The sequence below is a fragment of the Coloeus monedula genome (assembly GCF_965178545.1).
Source record: "Coloeus monedula genome assembly, chromosome: 27".
Classification (NCBI taxonomy): Eukaryota; Metazoa; Chordata; class Aves; order Passeriformes; family Corvidae; genus Coloeus; species Coloeus monedula.
This window is the reverse complement of record NC_138807.1, coordinates 3450289-3470345: the sequence shown is the minus strand read 5'-3', so window position 1 is coordinate 3470345 and position 20057 is coordinate 3450289. Positions and strand designations below refer to the sequence as shown.

General features: G+C 43.0%; 2 protein-coding genes across 12 annotated transcripts in view; one reads left to right on the top strand and one right to left on the bottom strand.

Moving 5' to 3' along the window:
• Positions 1–4776: 4776 nt before the first annotated feature.
• HAUS8 (HAUS augmin like complex subunit 8) lies at positions 4777–12475 on the bottom strand. Of its 2 annotated transcripts, XR_014227129.1 has the most exons (11): positions 12338–12475; positions 12098–12201; positions 11774–11870; positions 10804–10917; positions 10257–10345; positions 9562–9633; positions 8903–9061; positions 8174–8315; positions 6973–7114; positions 5860–6228; positions 4777–4894 (listed from the first exon to the last, which is right to left on the bottom strand). XR_014227129.1 is itself a non-coding variant. In XM_082298041.1 (10 exons), the coding sequence occupies exons 1-10, from the start codon at positions 12396–12398 to the stop codon at positions 6108–6110; spliced, it is 1101 nt and encodes a 366-aa protein (XP_082154167.1). In that variant the 5' UTR covers positions 12399–12475; the 3' UTR covers positions 5608–6107. The 2 variants fall into 2 exon arrangements, 1 of the variants encoding a protein (XP_082154167.1); XM_082298041.1 differs by lacking the exon at positions 4777–4894 and having other exon boundaries at positions 5608–6228.
• Positions 12476–13618: 1143 nt separating this feature from the next.
• MYO9B (myosin IXB) overlaps positions 13619–20057 on the top strand; it is a 41684-nt gene continuing 35245 nt past the window's right edge. For all 10 annotated transcript variants that reach the window (XM_082297940.1, XM_082297937.1, XM_082297939.1 and 7 more), the window contains exons 1-2: positions 13619–13669; positions 19055–19164. The gene's annotated coding sequence lies outside the window, so the exon portion shown is untranslated. The remainder of the gene's footprint in view (positions 13670–19054; positions 19165–20057) is intronic.

The following is a 20057-nucleotide window of genomic DNA, read 5'->3' as shown; positions in this document are numbered from 1 at the left end:
CCAAATTATTTTCCAGCTTCTTTATATTCTCATCTACAAACACAGAACCGTGTGTGCCTCAGTGTTCCCCTGTCTGCCCCAGCCATACTGATGCCAGCCTCTCCCCAGGGTGACACTTCAGGGACGCTGGGATCCTTTGATTAAAGATTAAAGGAGGCAAAATGAAAATGAAGCACCTTTGCTGTTCCCATGGCATGGCAGAGATCGGGTATGTTTGGGCTGAAACAGCATAATGCTTTCAAAAATATTAATTAATTACCTCCACACTTATTCCATAGCTTTCTAGAGCAAACCACAAAGGGTTCATTACAGACTCGTGCTTGAGATCTATGGGGAATGTACCAAAAAAAATCACAGAATGCCACTAAATACCCACCCTGTCAACCACAGGAAAAAGCTTTGAAAAATTCTGGGTGAGGGCTTCAAAGAAGCAAAAGGATTCAGCAATGAATTGATGAATGCAGCAAAGTGTAGTTCTAAAACGGAGCTCCATCATCTTCAGAATAACACACAAATGTGTGTTTCTGCATTTCATAAAGCACAGACAGAAATCACCCTTATGTGGAGTATAGCCCTTTTGAATTGCTCACTCTTCTAAAGGAGAGATTTCTCCTAAATTGAAGATTTTCCATTTGATATTTACTACAAGAAATCTCAGGCAATTAGAGCCTCTGAAGACTGCAAACCATCCTCTAATTATAAAGGTATGTGCAAGCCTGTAAATAAGGCTGGAATCAACTCAGTCTGAAAAAAAAAAAAAAAAAGGAGGCTTTAGATATAATTTCAAACTATTTACTTACTGAAATGGAATTTTCTGTTCTTGCCAAAATGAATCCCATTCAGTGTGATGCAACAGGTGTTGGAATTCCAGCAGCCGCCTGCAACCCACATCTGGTAATGGTTAGGAGTTAAAAGGAAGTTCTGTAAGAACTGCTCATGTATAAAAACTATTCATCAGTCAGATCTATGGGCCATATTCACCCACCCGCTTGCACTGTGCATAGTTTGGATTTTTATTTTGTTTACAGAAAACGTAATTCTGCTCCTCATAAAGTCTTAGGAATCTCAGGCACTTGAGAGCATGTGGGGGATTGGTGTTGGCCATGCTGGTGGCAGAAAGGTGAGGGAGGGACAGGGGTTTAGAGAACAAGGTGTGAATACATCTGTATTGGTTCTGACCAGATCTAATTGACATCCTGATCGCTTGTATGGCCTCATCATTACTCTGCAGGAGAAGGAATCCTCCCCCATGTCCCAACTACCTCATAAATAAGCTGTGTGCAATGTGAAAATTATCAGACAGCTATGTGTCAAACAAAAAATAATAATTCTCAAGTACTCCTGCTCTCAACTGGGAATCTTTTTGCTTTCCCCCCCCACCTCAATTGCAAAACTGAAATCAGTAGGACAACTCACAGGAAACAAGTGGTAGGACCATGCCATCAATAATTAGCTCTTGCTAACTGCCTCAGCATGAGTGGTGTCACTAACTTGTCACTCAATTGATCAGATCCAAAGGTATAAGAGGTAATTCTCACTTATTTAAAGATTTTATTATGTGTAAATTGTGCACATAAAACGTACTGTACTAAACCCAAGGCTATTAATCATTTAGTTTTGTGTTAAGTCCCGTACACCCTAGATTTCAGTAGAAGGTGAGTGAAAAAAAAAGTCATAAATTTCCAGAATAATTTCTCCCCCCTTCCCAATGGAAAAACATTCACCTCAGTCATTACACACCACCAGACAAGAACAAGGCCTTAGTTAATTTTTACAGCACGATATTCACGGTAAAAAAGCCACACCTATTCTTTAACTCTGAGTTTTGTTCCCCCTTTGTGTTTCTGTGACAGCCAAACAGAGATAGCAAAAGCAGAAACTGGTAACTGCAAAACAAGTGTCCCAGGCTTTGCTACACTCCTGCAACTCACCCAGGAAAATGGTTTAACAGAGACTACATCAGTCCAGACAGAGTGGCAGAAACCAGACTGATCCTGCCCCCAGGAATACAAACATCTCAAAAAAAAATTATAAGGAAAGGATAATTAAAGAGCACTTTTCAAATAAGACTGTAATCTAAGTAGCATATAACAGGATAATGATATTGAGAACATAATTATTAAATAGTTCTGTCAAAAATGGTTATTATTCATCTACAGAACAGGAGAGTCTGATCTTTCACAGTAAGAGAACATTTTAATTCCTGACAAAAGTGACTGAAATAGTACTAGGAAAGCATTCAAATGAAGGATTTTGAATTATTTAGAAGGAAGAGCGCTGTGCTTATCAGAAGGGGCTGCCATTCAGACATTTAGTCAGAAATAACTTCCCAGTTCTCTTCTCAGCTCCTACATGACTGGTGAAATATAGTTTGTGCATAGTCTGACTGAACAGTAGACCCACCTCCCATATGCAAGAGATGTTAAACAAAGGAATTAAGTTTTTATATCCTACAGGCCATCTCCAAACATACATTGTCTGTATAATTTTAAAAATTAGTTACATCTGAAGGGGCAACCGTAACAAAGAAAATTTAAGATCTTGAATTTGCAGGAAACTCAGTTCTTGCATATACATTATCACAGAATTATTTTAAAAGAAACTGGTCAGAGGCATTTGGTCAGAGGCCATTCTGCAAACCTTGTGCTTGCTTTACAGACCACACACAAATGCAGCGGAAGAAACAACCTAAAATAATTTCTGTGAGTTGAACAGGAATGCTCACATAATCACTGGAAATGCTCTTAATTGGTGTGGCTCAGTGGTGCATTTCAGAGCTGTTAGATCTTCTGCCGCTCTGGAACTCTTTTCATGTCCTGGCAATCCCAGCCCAGCCAGCAGTTTGTTTATCATATTCAGTATGAATTTCCGGATCTCCAACAAAGTGGTATTTACTCCGAGGCAGGGAAGACTGCAGTAATCCAATAAGTTCTCATTAGCCTAAAATGCAGAAACATCTGCTGGGGTCATGAGCTGCTTTGCTGGCTGTTGATGAGCACAGACTCAGCTCCGTTTGCAGCTCTTGTGAACAAAGAATTGGGGGGTTTGGGGTGTGGTGAGGGGACAAACGAGCCTCGGTGATTTCCAGGGCTGCAGCCCCACCTCAGGGCACCCCGGGCAGGAGGGATCCTGCCTTACCTTGACCCCGGAGAGCCCCATCGCAGGGAGCACAGGAATTACAGCAAAAAATGCCTTGACTCAGCCCTCCTGAGCTGGTGGTCAGGGTCTGGTAGCAGCAGAGGCACTGAGGAGAATGTGGTCGCAGCTTCCCCAGACACACCAGCACCAGGCAGGGCAAGCTGCAGGGCAAACCCAGCTTAAAAGCTTTGCCAATCTCTTTTTAAACAACCAAGAATTTTGCAGGGGACAAATGCTTCATTTCTGGGCTCCCCCTTCCTCCCAGGCTCTCACCCACCTGGCTCATTTCAGAATTGCTTTCAATTTTCAGAGGAAAAAAAAAAAAAATCCCTTCCCCTCAAAAAAGCACCTTAACACACATGAATGTTAACAAGTGGTCAAGAACTTCTGGCCTAAAAAATTAATAAATAGGTTATAAGTTCTGCACACGTGCAGACAAAACACAACTAAATCTACATTGATACAAGTTACAGCAGGGAGAGCATTATTAGTTCTACAGGGGGAAAAAGACACATAACCTGAATAAAAAGAGCCCTTGATTTGTTTAGGATTCCAACCGATTTAGAGCACGTGACACTGTCAGAAAATAAGTGGAAAATACAAAATAAGTGGTGTCACATCTGTTTAGTTCCTGCTCCAGTGATTCTGCAGTTCTTTGTTGTTGTTGTTTGTACAGTGTTAAATGACAGCAGCCAATTCTGTGGCTATTTCAAGGTGGAGGAGCCTAAAACACTTCTGCAAAGAGCCAAAACCGGACCACTTAGAAAGAACATTCATGAAAATCAAGAAGGAAGTGCCTCAGTTCAAACTAAAAACCCTTTCCTAGAGAGGCCAAGCTGCTTTAACTAACACTTGTTGTACCATTTATACAAAGAATTACACAAGTGTTCAGTTTAAAGAAAAGAATGGCCAGAATGCTGAAATTAATGCCTCTGATTCTTCTGAAACAATGAGAGCACATCCCCGGGCACAGAATTGTTCTGTAGCAGCAGTTTGGCTTCAGCCCCAGGACTCCCCTTTGCCTTGTGGGAGGATAACGAGTGCAGCGAGTGCCGCCTGCAGCAGCAGGGCTGAACTACTGCCCCCGAAAGATTTACAGCCTTTAATTGTGCTCACAGCAAGCACCTCCCCAGGGGGAGAACCAGCAGCATTCCACTGCTTTTAAGAGGGAAAATCTGCATTGCTGGCTGTTGCTTAAGTAACGTTTGGGTGTAGGTATACACATCCAATAGTATCTCAAAGGTAAAAAGTCACTTGACTGAAAAGAAAGGGTTTAATTTAAAAGTATTTCTTGAAAGAAAAATACTTTTTCAGACCATCAGTGATGTGCACCATTAAGAAATCCTAGGAAAGGCATTCTGATATGCCTGTACAGAGAGAGAATTATCAATTATAATATTGATTTCAATTTCATCCCTCCCCTCTCATATTTAAGATGACCCTTCCCAACAACTTTCAGTCTCAGAATTGACACACTGATCGTAAAGAGGTTAAAGGTGTGAAGACACAGAGCCCAGCAATAATCCAAACCCAACAAAACCAGTTTCATCATATTGGAGCCTTTCTACCCCCATCTCCATCCACCGAAACTAACCAGCCCACACATTCACAGCCAAGCTGACTTTGCTGGGCAAAGTTCCCCATCCAGTGGCCAAATTCATGGATGCAGCTCATGCTCCTGGCCCCAGAGCTCGATCCGGCACCTATTGATGTGCTGAATTGCAGCCACACAGGTGAACTACCAGGTGCAGATCATCTGTGAAGAAAAAGAAATAACAGATGGATATCCTAAAATAACACCGGTTGACAGAGAAGCTGCTGCCAAAAAAAAATGACACTGCCATTGTATGCAAGGAGGGTCTGAACAGCTTGTTTTATGGGTGTGGCACATCTACTGATGCAGTTACTTAATTTACTCCTAATTTTTAACAAAAGGAGACAAGAATCTAGTTAGACCCCCGGTAGTGCCAGGAAGAAAGCCTGAGCAGCACGTGAAGGAGTGCAACGATTACTCCAGGTATCCTAGGAGCAGGCCAAAAAGCCTTATAGCCACAGCTTAAGCTAGAAATGTGAAAAACCACCAGAGAATGAGGTTCCACAGTTTAAATACAGGTTACAGCACATCTTCCAGAGAAAAATGCATTCCATGTACAAAAAGGAAATTATGAAGAAACATGCCAGATGTGGCTTGTATGTTCATAGCACAGCACACTCAGTAATAAGGTTTGTGGTTTCTTTCCACATGTCCAATCCTTTGGCTTCAGCACTTGGGGTGCTCATAGCTGACCACCTGGACCACTTTGTGTGTAGTCCATCACTGGCCTGTGTAGTATTAGCCCTAACTAAGCCCACATGGAAACAAAAGCTGCTGTAGGATATCAGTGAACATACTAAAACTTGAAGGCTACCGATAGAGCAGTGGAAAACAGTCTTTATTATTAAAAAGAATGAAGTCCTTAAAGAGGAGTCAGGTTTATACAAAAGCATTTATAATTTCAATAATTTATTTATAAGGCAATTAGGCAACCAGTTTACAAATCTTCTCACTTATTAAAAGTGACCAGGCACCTTCCAAGCAAGTACTTTGTACCCACACAGCACATCCAGAAATATGGGACAATTCAGAGTTCCTGCCGAGGTTGTTCAGTGAGCAACCAAAGCTCAGGCTGAACATTAACACACAGGTCAGATTTGCCAGGAATAGCACTTTTTATCATTTACCTTTCAGTACTGTCAAGGCAGAAAGTGATGGAAAATCTGTCAGAGAAATCCATGTTAAAAGAGAGCGGTGATGTCTCCCCTGTGGGACAGCCTGCAGAACAACCCTCCAATTTCTGTATCAGTGAGCACCCCTGCTGCTGGCTTCACTGAAAATCTGGGCAAGTTGTGTGTCCACACAAGAAGTAAAAGGATAAAAAGTCTGCTGGCATTGAGTTAGTAGCTACGCAGTAGTAAAACAATACAGAAACTTAGTCGAAATACCAGCGTTTCACAACATCTACTCCATGATTCTCTTCACACACGTATTGGTTATGCAGAGAAACTTCTTTACAGGCTTCAAACGACAGATTCTGCACATCTGTGAAGCTCCTGGAACACATGAAGCTAAATCAGTGACTCTGAAGGACAGTAAGTCCGATTCAGCCCAAAGACTTCATGCCTGGACATGTGCATCTTTCTCCTACTATGGCCCCACCAGAAGAAAAAAATGTAAAATGCGAATTTTCTTCTCAAAAGCAAGAACTGGGAGGAGAGATGGGGCAGTTTGCAGGAAGGGGAGATGAGTGGCTTAATGGTCTAATGATCTTCAGACTAACTCTAATCTCTTCTGGGGCAATAAAGGAAGGAAAGGACATTAGTCATGCTTTATCTCTTCCTCCTCCTCCAGTGATGCTTTGTATTTGTTGTCACAATAGTTGAGGAGAAAACCCTTCTCTGTGCTCCTTGTACCTTCTCAAGGATGATACATTTGCAGGGTTGTTACCTAAGACAGTTTCCAGTTCACTATTCTGCCTCCTGGGTTTCTCCACTCCTACATGTCTGCACTTACCAAGTCTATTCTTGCTCACTGAAATTCTCAGCTGAAGTGTCAGAGAATGGCACACTGAAGTGGCTCACTTGGAGTACAAAACCAATCCCAAACATGCTACTTTGACTGTAGGCAGGGCAGGGACAGAAACACAGATGAGTGCTACAAAGAGAATTACACTTAGTGCTACCAAACCCTCAGTTAATCCTCCTACAGACTGTGTTCTGGATATATTCTGGCAAGGTCTATAGATTTTCCTCTGAACATTTAATCAACAAGTCTTTTCACCCCATTGCTGTGATTACCTTTGAAGCCCTTTATTCATTTGCTGAGACACTTCTTTAAGCTCTTGCAGTGCACTAAGTGCTTTTGCACTATCTTCTGAGTGGTTTGGCATTACTTCTGTCAGAAGCTCCTGTGTGATCGTTAATTGCTTTCCCAGTTCATCTGGAAGATGAGATGTTAAAGGTATTATTAAAAATGCAGTGGGCACAGTTAACACAAGATATTAACAGCTGAAGTAACCCAGAGACAGGAGAACTAAATGGCAAAAAACTACTGTTCAGCTTTCACAAAAACACTGTGAAACTGTGAAAGCCAAATTATTTTTCACTATTGTGATTAGCACCAGCAACAGGCTACTAAAATTGCTAATCAAGCTCTTATTTAGAGTATTCAAAGATTTTTAAAACAAATGTAAGAGAAAAAAACAAGTTTTAGACACCTAAAATTCCCTGGCCAGTTTCACGTATTGCTGTTGGCATGTATCCCCCTATGAAATTTATTCAGTCATTTCCTTCAACAATCACAAACAAAAAAACGGAACTATTCCTTTCTAGTCTTCTTCTTCTTCTAGACTTCTTAGAATTCTAGAAGAATTCTAAGTTCTTCAATAAACTTTTTACATTTGTCTTAAAGTGCAAGACTATTGTAAATGGTTTAAGAATCTTGTTTTTTGTGCACCAGCAGTTTAAAAGGGTAGCTTTTTGTTCAGACTTCAATACAAAATGCATGTACTGATTTATTAAACATTCTCTGATTCAAGACAGCACACAACAATATTTAAGCTCCAGTTCTGCAGGAAACATGAGCAAGAAGTCTACCCAGGAGACTCTGTCCCTCAAACACAGAAGCAAGAAGAGATCACAGCATTCCTGCAACTTGTTTACACAGCAGGAACAAGAGAAGAAAATGAATGCCATGAATACAGTTAAAATATACAGAAACCTGACAAAGAAGGTGTATATGAAGACTGAGCTAACTCAGAAAGTTAATTTCTTCTCTGCTGCAAGATAAAAACCCATGTAGTTAAGTGGTTAAACAGAGATAAGAATTACACATAACACAACATGTGACTATTGCTGTAGCCCAATGTCCACACAAACTTAGAGCACACAAAGCTCCTCCAGCAGCCAAAGAGAGATGTAGCAATAACAGTGTGAGAAGCTTTTTTAGCATAAGCCCCACTATATCTGAAAGCAAATCTGATAAATCAAATTTTCATACCAAGGTAGGTTTGCTTATCTCCTTCTATGTGAATGTTCTTTATGGGTAATTCATGTCTCGTAGCATCCAGGGAAGCTGCAAAGCTTTTATATTGCTCTTTAAACTGTTCACAGACAGCAACAAGGGGAGACAGCACTTCTATCTGAAAGAGACACACATGAAACCAACACTTCTCCAAAAGCACATCTTTTGTAATTGCACACCTGGCTCACTACAGAAAAATACATTCATTAATTATTCATTAGAAACCCATCTTCTTACAACTAGGCCAGAACCACTTGTGGCTAACACATACAAACAAGACAAATAAACATCAGAAGATGTTCATTTCTCATTAAGGGGTGGCATCTCAGCTCTAACCGTAACTGGAATTGCCTAAGTGCAGGATGTTCACGTGGTTTTGGGTACTTTCATCTCCTGTGCATCACCCAGACCCTGCCCTGGTGGCCACTGCAATCTCTGCCCTTGCCCAAGAGCTCCAGCTTCTCCTTCCTGCCTGTCCACGAGGGACAACAGTGACAAAGGCACCTGCTCAGGTACTGCAGAGCATTACAGGTCTCAACAGGAAGGAGATACTCATTTTCTTTAAGATGCATAAAATTGTACCCCTGCAAGCCACAGAAGCAGAGAAATTTCCTCTGGATAAAGGACTACTTCATAAATGAGTTTGTGTAAGAGAAGTATCAGAAGTATTTGTATCAGAGAAGCATAAATCCTACTAAAACTTACCTGTTTGTCTAATGTTTCATTGAGCTTCTGCTCTCTCTCCTCGAGCAGAATTTCACGTTTCAGCTCCCAGAGCTTCTCCTGTTGTCTCTGCTTTTCTTCACACAACATTAGCAAGTTTTTTTCTGCTTTTTCCTCCATTTCAGCAACTTTTTTTTCTGCCTATTACATCCCAAAAATATTCACAATTAAAGCAATGAAATCCAAGAAATTAACATATTCTGAATAAACAAATGCAAGCCTCAGACCAGGCCAAAGAGTTTCAATTAATGAACAGGAGACCTCACACAGTAAGCACAGAACATCAGAGTTGAAGACCCCCTCAAGACTCTTGCCCCACCCCTGCTCCGTTTTGTAAAGGAAAATACACACACACAGCACTGAGGGAACAAAGTCACTGCTACAACCTTGAACTCCAGACAGACTCACAGTTTTTCCAAAACTTCTGCATCCCCCTAATTCCTAAGAACCAGCAGTAGCTTAATAAACTGGCACTGAATTCACTCTAAGAGCTTTCATAGCAAGTCTTATGATTTTAGAAATCATAAACATATACAGTCACAAAAACTTTAACTCTTACAGGTCAGGAAGCATTCAAGAAATTAAACAATGCCTCAATATCAAGTTCTATCTGAAACACCAAATACTTGACTAACTCTCACCCTTATTCTTAGGTAAGTTAAAAGCAGTGTCTCAGATTCCAGCTCTTCTATCGGATCCCAAAAATCAGTTTCCTTCAGAAAAGAAAAGAATTTTTTTAGTGATCAAATTAAAAATTATTTTTTCAGTGATCAAATTAATTACCAAATAAATTGCCAACAGTCCAATTCGTGCCTGGAAGCAACACCAACAACAGGCAGCTTGATGAGACAAGTTTGTGGGTTTAAACACTCATATTAATTAAAAAAACCTCCTTGTTCCACCACCTTTTATAACATTTTCAGCAGACTTTCATAATTCTGGTTAAGAATTTGAAGTTTCAGTGCTACACTGAATGAGATCCCTAAATAAGGCACTTTATATTAGATTGAACCAGTGTTAGTTCTCAGAACAAAAATGCCAGGAAATACTTAAAGACAACATGATACAATTAAAGAGTATGGGCAGGAATGCAAGAAGAATTCACCTGAGGAGATGTAATAATTGGAACAGATTCTTTACCACAAGAAATGGAAGGAAAGCTCTGGTCAGTGTCCAGATATCTGATAAACACACCAAACATTGGCAGCAGTAGAACTGACTTCTGCAGGGAGGCTTTAGATCATCCCAGGACCTTAGTTGTAACTCGGGTTGAAGAGAAACAGAAAATCTTTGTTTCAAAATAAATATCCTTACCAGTGAAAGCAGTGAGACTCACCTCATCAGTCCCTTCGGTTATTTTCTGTGTCTCTGAATCTCCTTCTGAAGCAGATTCTGAATGAGAACTCTTCTTGGGGTCACTTTTACCTGTATCACAACAAGAAAGTTAATGTGCTCTTCTGTCAAGGTCTATAGACCATCAGGTTCTTTAAAGGCACAGATAATTTCAAAATTATTGTGTATCAGTAAAGAAGATCTGAGCTCTATTTCTGGCTCTAATATACTCATGAGCAGGTGTGGATCACATGAGCATTAGCTTTAAGTGACAAACAGGTGTGATCCACTTTTCAGAAGGGCTGACACCCGCCTGTTATAGGAACAAAGACTCAAGAGTACTTTATTCTTTACTTTTTGACTATAAACAAAACCAGAGCACCCAAAAGATACTACAATCAAGAGGTTAATTTAAACTCCAAAGGTCTTAGTACCTCTGCTTAAAATCCTTTTGTGAATATACAAGAATACAACAATTTCTTATCCCCAGGTTTCAGTACATGTATTAAAAGTAAAAAAACCCCAGAAATTGAGTATGAATGGAAATTTACCATTAATAGCAGAAATATCAAGGTCGGGTAGCTTCATTTTTCCTTCATCTAATAAAGTGGACTGCAAGTAACCCTTCTCAAAACCACTTTGATTTAATGAGCTATGGTCAACACCTGTAGAAAGAAGCTATTATCAGACTAAAAGAATTAGAACAGGTTCAGAACAAGTTTACAATTCCAAGCTGTAGAGGCCCAGGGAAGCTGATTTGGTTGCATCTCCCCAGTGACACCCCACCATGACCTGAGGAATGCTTGTTAGGCCTCGGCCTTGATAAACTGCACCTGGACAAGGGCCCCTTGAGCTCATCAGAAACACTCTCTGCTCCCAGGAATGTCTAATGAGCACTTGTTTTCTAAGGAACAGCATTAAAAACTTATTTTTCTTGAACCTCCAAAGAAAGTTACCAACTGGAATTGCAGCCAGAATGGAAAATTATTATGACTAAAGCCCACTCTCTGATGACCCCATAAACAGCAGTTCAAAGTGAGACCCTTTGAAGAGGTCCCAATTCACAGAAAACAATGGGAATAATTTGTCTCAAACACCAATAACTGGATGTCTGTGGAGACAACCAAGGACTGTCAGTAATACCAGACAGGAATTGTTGGTAATAACAAAAGAAATAAAAATGGGCGGTTTTGCAGACAGAGATTTTCAGTCACTCGCACTTGGTTTAACAGAAAGATTAAATTAAAAAAGGCGGAGTAATGGTGAGGGCATAGGAAAAGAACAGTTCAAAACCTAGTGCAGAAGGCAGGAAAGATATTAATTTTAGACAACCCAATCACTCAATTCCAGATCCAGGACCAGGTTTCTCTTAGTCCCACATCAAGTTTCTTGATTTCCTTTGCATACAAATAATAACTATCAGTGATGCAAGTAATACAAAATATCAGTATCTTAGAGTTGTTAAGTTTCATAGGCTGGAAATACAAAAGAATAGCTTTCAAACACACTGGTAAAACCTACCAGCAGAAGGTTTGTGTTTCTGAGAAACAACCGATCTTGCTTCAGTTCTAGAAGACTGCAGAGAAGCATTTGATGAAGAGGAACTTGATGAAGCATCCTGGCAATAAAGAAACAGCTAAGACAGAACATAATCAGCAATTTATCTTACCTCCAACTTAATTGCTGACAATAAACAACTAAATACCAGGGCATCTTGGTGCTCTGCAAGTCACCGAGTACAGTCCCAAGCTCCTACCTAGTATACACACCACAACTCCCTCATAACCCCAGCAGACTCGGCTTTCCCCCAGGTCTCGCTGCCACACGTCCAAGCCGATCTCACACCTTTTCTGCCTTTCGCTGAGCGACGCCTGAGCTCGGCAGTCCTGGCGCCTTCTTGCTGTCTTTCTTACCGAACTGCAGGTACCGAGACTGCACGATTCTCCCTCCTGAAAGAGCGGCAAAGAGAGCTCAGCCGGGCCCACCGCGGTGCTTCCCGCCTCAGGTCGGATCCCCACCTCGGCCTAAGTAGCCAGGCCGAGCTCCCGCCTCAGGCAGAGCGGGTTCGCCCTCACCCCACGCTACCTTTCCGCTTAGTTTTAGGCGCTCCTTCGCCTGCCGGCGTGTCGCTGCCCTCCGAGGACATCGTACCAAGGCAGCGGCGGGCGGGCGAGGGGCCGGGCGGGGGTCGCTCGCCCTCAGCCCCGAGCCGCCTCAGCCGCCATCGCGTTTGAATCACGGCGGATGCGCGCGCCGCCGGGGGGGAGCCGTGAGGGGTGGCAGCGCGCCCCCTGGCGGCGCGGAGGAATGGAACGAGCCCCGGCCCAGGGACTCAACCCCGCGGGGGCTGCGCTGCCTTTCAAATAAAGCGATAAAGGAGAGCCTGGCAACTCCCGCAGCACGGCTGGCCCTAAAAGTGCTTCTTGCCTCAGGCCTTTGGTGGGAGGTAGCTTCAGCTAGTGAAGTCTGTTCTGGGCTCCTCAGTACAAGGAAGACAAGGAGCTACTGGAGAGGATCAGCGGACGCCGCAAAGATGATGAGGAGTCGGGAGCATCTCAGATGAGGAGAGAATGTGGGAGCTGAGCCTGGTTAGTCCAGAGAAGAGAAGGCTGAGAGAGCATCCCATCAATGCATATAAATATCTCCAAGGCGGCTGCAAAGAGGATGGTGCCACTGCTCAGTCATGCCCAGTGACAGGACGAGGAGTAATGGGCACAAACAGAAACACAAGACAAACACCTCAACATGAGGAAGAACTTTATGTTGAGGGTGGCTGAGCACTGGAACAGCTGCCCAGAGAGGTTGTGGAGACATCCCAAACCCATCTCGGCGCGTTCCCGTGTCACCTGCTCCGGGTGACCCCGCTTTGGCAGGGAGGTTGAACTGGGTGATCTCCACAGGTCCTATCCTACCCAAACAATTCTGTGATTCTGTGAACCCAGGCACGCCAGCCTGTAATCTCGGGAGGCTCTGTATTGCCCCAGCTCTGGCAGACCGAGCACGAGCCACCTCACCACCCCCGCACCGGGAGCTCTCACAGCGGCGGGCGGCGAGCTCCCGGCCCAGCACGGCATCGCCGTTCTTTGGTTTTGACAAGAATCCACCCCCGCTGCCTCAGACAGACAGCACCTGGCTGCCGCCGCCGCCCAGCTGCGCCGGGAGCCGCGGCGGGGGCGAGCAGCGGGCTCGGGGCTCGAACCCGGGCTCCCTCGAGCACCGCCCGCCACACCCCCTCCATTCCCCCCCAGCCCGTGGGCGCTGCTCCGCGCCCCCGCCCCGACCCTGCCGCGGGACGGCGCATGCGCGAGGCCTGTGGCGGCGCTGAATGGGCGCGCCCCGGCCCCCCCCACCCGGAAGTGGCGCGCGGGGCCTGTGGCGGTGGCGGGGCCGGGCGGCCGCGCTTCGACACCGGCGCAGGTAACGGGCCCCGCGTTCCTCTTCCCCCTGCTCCACATCCTTCCCAAGCTCCCCTGCCTCCTGCTCCTTCCCTATGGGATACCCAGCGCTGTGGTGGCGGTGCCTCGCAGGGACTGGGTCTCGCACCGAGCGCTGTGGGGCGGCCGGGGCAGTTCTGAGGGGGCGTGTGGGGGTCGGCTCTGAGGGGGCGTGTGGGGGTCGGCCCTGAGAGAATCTGTGAGAGTCGGCGCCTCGGGGCAGATCTGAGGGAACGTGTGAGGGTCGGCTCTGAGGAGGTTTCTGGGGTTCAGTACCCGGCCGGGGCAGCCGCGGGGCTCCGCCGCCGCCCTCAAGGAGCTCGGGGCCGGAGCGGTTCCCCGGGAAGCCCTCAGGAGCTCGGGGCCGGAGCGGTTCCCCGGGAAGCCCTCAGGAGCTCGGGGCCGGAGCGGTTCCCCGGGAAGCCCTCAGGAGCTCGGGGCCAGGGGCTGTGCCCGGGCGCGGGGCAGATGCGGTGCTGGTGACTGACTTTGTGTCAGCTGTGCCCAAGGAGCTGGAGGTGCCCAGGGGAAGGGAAGTATCTGACGCCCGGCTGTGCCTCCCATCTCTCAGGCAGAGCCTGCCCGCTGAGCAGGGCACGGTGTTACTTCTATCTCCTGTTTCTTCCGTCTCCTGCTTGTGATCTTTCAGCCACACAGTGTTCTGCTTTTTCGTGTGATGTCTCTGACTCTCGGTATGAACAGCCTGTAATCTTTCAGACAAGTATCTAATGATCTTTCAAAAAATTTGTTAAAACTCTCCGGGTTCTTTTGTTTCTTTGTGTTATTTTTGGGCATCTCTTGACAGTTGATGCTGCTGCTGTGCTGAGGTTGTGCTTTATCGTGATTACTGTCGTTGTCCAATTGAGTCATGCCTCTGTGTGTATGCCGATAGTGCTCTGTCTTTTTGGCAAGCTTGGTTTTGCAATCTCTGGGAAGTAAAACTTTTGCAAGCTAGGAACATCCTTTGTTACATGTTTCTAGACTAAAAGTATCAGACTGCTATCTTGACTCCTGGCTTTCGTGGCCATAGGGTTGATACAGGTATGTGCGATCCTAGTGGAAGATGAATTCCCAGTATCATTTTAGCTTTGTTTTCTATTAGTCCATAAGTGTTTTGGCAAAATTCTTACCCAGCTTTATTTGCAATTCGTGTTTGTGAAAAGCGAGAAGCACTTTGGATGCAAATGAGCCCAGCATTCTTTGATTTCACCTTCTGGAAATGGGTCGCAGTGGAGCAAAGGGCTGGAAATGATCTCAAACTCCTGGCAGATGCAATTAGCCTTTCAAAGATGTCATCAGCATCCTCCCACGGTACTCCTAGAGGTGGATCGGTATCGGTGTGTCTGCCAAGCTGTTTGCAAATAAGTTTGTCATGGGTAATTAGGAGCTCTTTGATTTCAGGCCTGTTAGCTGGAATCCATTGCTGAAGAACTTGCCCTAAAGTAACAGCGTGGGGTAACCCTGCATTCCAGTTTAGGATGTTGGTGTCACACCCAGCAAGTTTTAGTCAGCCCTGGGTGTCTTTAACTCAGAATCTTGTCAGGAACATATCCATTCTAAGTAGGGGAAGCAGCTTGGGGAGCTTTTAATGCATATTCATGTTAGCTCCAAGGTTCAATTTGGCTTTTTTTTAGGAAAGAGTTCATCTTGATTATTTTTGTCTTTGCACTGCTGTGGGGTTCTCTGCCTGCCCTACATCTGAAGTCCAGTAATGTTGTGCTTTTCAGGATGATGCATCCGAGGCCACTTCCTCAATCTTTAGTTCTTACTTAGTCACAAAATTCGGGAGTTACTGCAGTACTGCAAAGTATTTTGTAGAACTGTACAGTTTGGGGCTTGTTTTTTTTTTTTTTTTTTTTTTTTTTTTTTGTTACTGTGCTTGAATGTTTGTCTCAACAAAAAGCTTTTTCACAAGTTGAATCTTGCAGCTCCTGCAGTGACAGCTGCCTGCACAAACTGTCCATTCCCAGTGGGAAGACTCCCAGGTTTTGGGCTCTTCTGTGGAACCCAAAACTTCTGTGGAACTGAATAATTTAGGAAGAGTAAATGCAACTGATGAAAGATTTAAACAAGGTTCATCTAGAAAGGAGTACTCTGTGCAGACAGTTTTCTGACCCACAGTGATTCAAGCATTAGACCTCTTGAATAATCCTGTGCATGAATAACATGTTTGACTCAGATGCACACTGAGGCTAAGTATGGCCTTTCCTCAGCTAGAAGGTCAAAGGGCAGGATTTGCATATCCTAGGCATTTAAAAAGGAAGAATTCCTAAAAAATGCAACAGTATTGGCTGTCTCTACAGTCAAGGAAAATAGTGAAAGACTCTGATTCAACAAAAAGTTTATGGCTCAGTGCTTTTTTTTTTTAGTTTGAAGGCTGAAGGTGTTTATCACATTTCTAAGAAACAAGGCCTGTTTATGCTAATATCAAGAAGTAAAGCCTGAGATGCTGATAAGGGTTTATTTTTCTAATAGAAGGACTAGGAATGTCTTTATTTCACAAAATGAAAATTCAAAGGTTTTGTCTGTAGTATATTGTGTTTTCTTGGTGTATCAAGTGACTTAAGTGTGGCTTGTGCTTTTATCAAGGCTTTATTGTGTTGTGTGTCTCTGATTACCAAATGAAACTCAATGCAGATTCCAGAAAAATCTGCCCTTTCTATTAAGACTAATGATATTAAACAATAAAAGTGTTTTTAGAGATATTTTTGACATGTGTACATTCTGTTCACACAAAAGTTCAACCTAAAGTTTCTTTAAAAAGTTTCTCATTGGTGTAAATGCAACATTAGAGCAGTGAGACTTTTATTTCCTTTGTTGACAGCTGTAGTGCTGTTAAGGAAAAAATTAAGGACAAAAGGTGGTAGAATGGTCCCCAAGGTTTTTTTGGCTTACATTCTTTACTTCTGACCCTTTCAGTTGTTTTGCTTTGATTCCTCAACAGGGCCACATTTTCTGAATCATACTCCCATGTGCATCTGTAACTCTGTGACATCACACTTTTCATAAGGTGATAACATTTATAAGGTAATAACATCTAATGTCACTGTAAAGCCTGATAAGGTATCTGTGTTTTGAGGTGAGTTTGTGCATTTGAGTCATTCAGAGGAAGTGAAGTCTGCATTAGGGGTGGTTTAGGGTGTGAATTGGGGTCAGGGTCCCAGGAGCAGGTAACTGAGAAAGAACTGCCTGTAACAAAAGTAATTTCTTTTATTTTTTCCTGTGTTACACTGCATTACAGTCCAGCTTCTCCTTTGTCAGGCACTCTGGGGCAGTAACTTCCCTGGCAGGGGTGATTGCAAAGTGTAGTAACAAATGTGTTGTAATTTTTGTGTGGTCCATTCAGAACTCCCCCTTTTGGAGTAGAAAATCCAAGGGTTTTTAGTTAAAGAAAACCAAAGATCTAAAGTCATTAAGTCCAGCTGAATTTTTCATAACCAAGGAAGGCATTCAAGTGTGACTAGAATCCAAAGTGATTTTCAGGTAATCTACAAATATCTGGAATACTGAAAAAAATTAAAATCAATTATGCTCAATTAACAGCACCTGTCCTTATGACATGAGGTAGGACAAGGGTCTTTGCCTTACCTGTTAATTGCCTTACCTGTTAATTGTGCAGTTAATTGTGGAAACTTTAAGGTGTCTCTGTAGCCTGTTTTGCTGGAAATTCCTTGCATTGGAAATCAAGGTCAGCAACAACTGAATATTTTTGAAATTGCTAAATGTTTTCAATTTGACCAGACAGATTGGACTCTTTTGGGGATGGTCACTGGCAGTTCTGGTGTTTAAGAATATCAGAGGTCAAGTACCTGTGATACATTTCCACTTCTGTGTTAGGAATTGCTTGGTGAGCAGTGGGAGAAGCTTGAATCTTTCCCTTTGAGGAATGCAGCAGTGCAAATGCATATAAAAATGCGATGAACTGGAATATTATAAAGTTCATCCTCAACATTTTTGCTGTAATGGTAGCTTTCCCTTTTTAGCTTCACCATGATTCATTGACTAAATATGTGGCTTCAAATTATGGCCTTATTTAAACTAAAGAGATGCCCTGCACTGATTGGGGCGAAGCTCTCTGCTGGAGTTCCACTCTGTTACCAATTGGACACTGTTGGCTTTAAAGCCTATTAAAAAATTAATTTGTTTAATGGAGTCCAGGAAACCCCTACCAAATACCATCAAAATTACCATCTAGAATTGGATTTTTTTGGTTTTTTAACTAAAATTGTCTGAGCAAAAAGTAAAGTTACAGATTTTTTCCTCTTCCATATGTTGAAAAGGGATTTCTTATAAGAAAGGGTATTGAAAGAACTTTAGGTAACTGGAGAATTTCCACCTCCACACAGAACCCAGCAGTGGTATTTGGGCTGCAGGGTTTGCATGCTGACCTGCATGGTTTCAGTATTATCTTCTTTCTTGTATTTCTGCTTTTTCTTCCAGTTTTCTCTGCACCTGAATTCAGGATTGTGCTTCCTTGATGAGCCAAATCACACTGAATATATATTTAAATTGCTTAAAAATTGTCTAAATAATTGGAGGTCATAAAATGGGAAGGAATCATTGCAATCATCTCTTCAGGCTGCTCTTGACAAAAACAAGAGTGTGTTACCTAATTAACTTTTCTAATTATGGGGCACATTGGTTACTGGGAACTGGCCGATTTTCTCAAAAGAGCTTTGGCAACCAGGCCTCATCATTAGTGTCAGTTAAGTTTTTGCAGTGCAGTTTAACCTTCTGGTGATGTTTATGTCTTATGTTTGCCTGAGTTTGTTTAGCTTCAAATTCCAGCCTCTGGCTTGTGTTGTGGCTTTTTCCTCCAGCCTGGTGATTGTACCCAACTGCAGGTCCTGTACAAGGACTGCCACTGATAACTGTGCTCCTCACAGACAAAGCTTGCAGAGTGTTTTGGCTTTAAGGGGGTATTTTCTAACAGATTTGGGTTTGTTCTTGTTGCTGCTACTCTTAGCTCCTTAATTGAAATTTGGATTTATTCTAGATGCTGGTAATGTATCTTCTGAGTGCAAGGGTCATATGGCTGCCTAAGGAAATGTTAATTTATGTTTTTTTGGAGATTACATTTACTGTCATGCTTGTGGTGCTATGGTAGAACACCATGTTTAAATGATTCCTTGCTATGGTTTTCAAACCTATTTCAGGATAGCTCCCATTCCATCCCTCTGATATGGATTGTTTCTTGGATAAATTTGAAGTTTTATATGTCTGTAAACTCAGCTGAAATTTGTTTAGCAGTTGTTTTCTTGCTCCTGTATTACTGAACTACATAATCGATATAACTTCTTGCTCACTTGCTGCCTTCTCAATCTCTCTATGACATGTTCTTTATCAGTAACTCTTTTCTCTCTTTTAGAACCATCATGAAAATGTTTACTTTGATGTCAGAAATCCAACTTCACTAGGAACTCATCCTCCAATTGCTTGAAGATACCCTGTCCTTAGTTGAATACTGGGACTTATTAGGTAACCAATTTATAATCTGTCCAGTGAATGCTCTTTTGCTTTTATGTTCTAATTTGTGGCTTGAAATACTGTTTAGTGGGAAGTCAGAGGTCTTTCTCTTTTAAAGCAGTATTGTCATCAAATAAAATTGGATATCCTTTCTAAGAAAATCACATGTTATAGGAGACCATCAGGTTTTCCTTGAACCTCTGCAATATTTGGACATTTTCAGAAGGAAAAATTGAATTTTCCAATCGTACATACCTGAGCAGATCCTACTGACTCTAATGGCCTTGGGTTTGTCACTCATAGAGAAGTGGCATCTGTACTCTGGCTTCCCCTTTGGAAAGTGTGAGCCAGGATCTTGAGCAATGTCCCACATTTTGGTGGCTGACATGAGACAAGGTTAGGAAATGTGTGTTAGTAAAGTCACAGGTCAGTGCTGAGGTTCAGTTCTTCTGTGTTGGCAAAAAGCTGGTGCCACATTTTTTAGGGAGCTGTTTTGGCCAAAATGCTTACTGAGGGGACTTCCTCTAACTTAGCAGACTGTGTGTCTGAAACTAATTGCTGGGGGGTGAAAAAAGGAAGTCTGCAAAAGGCTGTCTCCCTTTAACTGGCTGAGTAGCTTGAGAGGAAAGTGGTCACTTTTGTTCTATTTTTCTGTCTGTGCTCAGATTGATCTTCCCCATGAGCAACAGTCTGCTGTACATTCTACTGTGTGGCAAGGTTTGAGCTTTTGTTTATTAAGAATGCTTAACACTTGCTTAATTACTTCAAAAGTACTTCAGGCTTCTTTACTGGTCAGTGATAATTACAGGAAATGGAGAGGGGACTTGGAGTTCACTGCTCCAGCCTTTTGTATGACCAAGTTCTTGGAACCAGTCCTCCTTAATGAACGAAGAATGACATTTAAT

Bases quoted from the DNA above. Each gene is read 5' to 3' on its own strand.
- HAUS8 (XM_082298041.1), bottom strand. From the start codon at position 12,398: ATGTCCTCGGAGGGCAGCGACACGCCGGCAGGCGAAGGAGCGCCTAAA. The intron at 12,202-12,337 runs GTAGCGTGGGGT...CCGCTCTTTCAG, and splicing joins GCCTAAAACTAAGCGGAAAG to GAGGGAGAATCGTGCAGTCT. The intron at 11,871-12,097 runs GTGTGAGATCGG...CTTTATTGCCAG, and splicing joins CTCAGCGAAAGGCAGAAAAG to GATGCTTCATCAAGTTCCTC.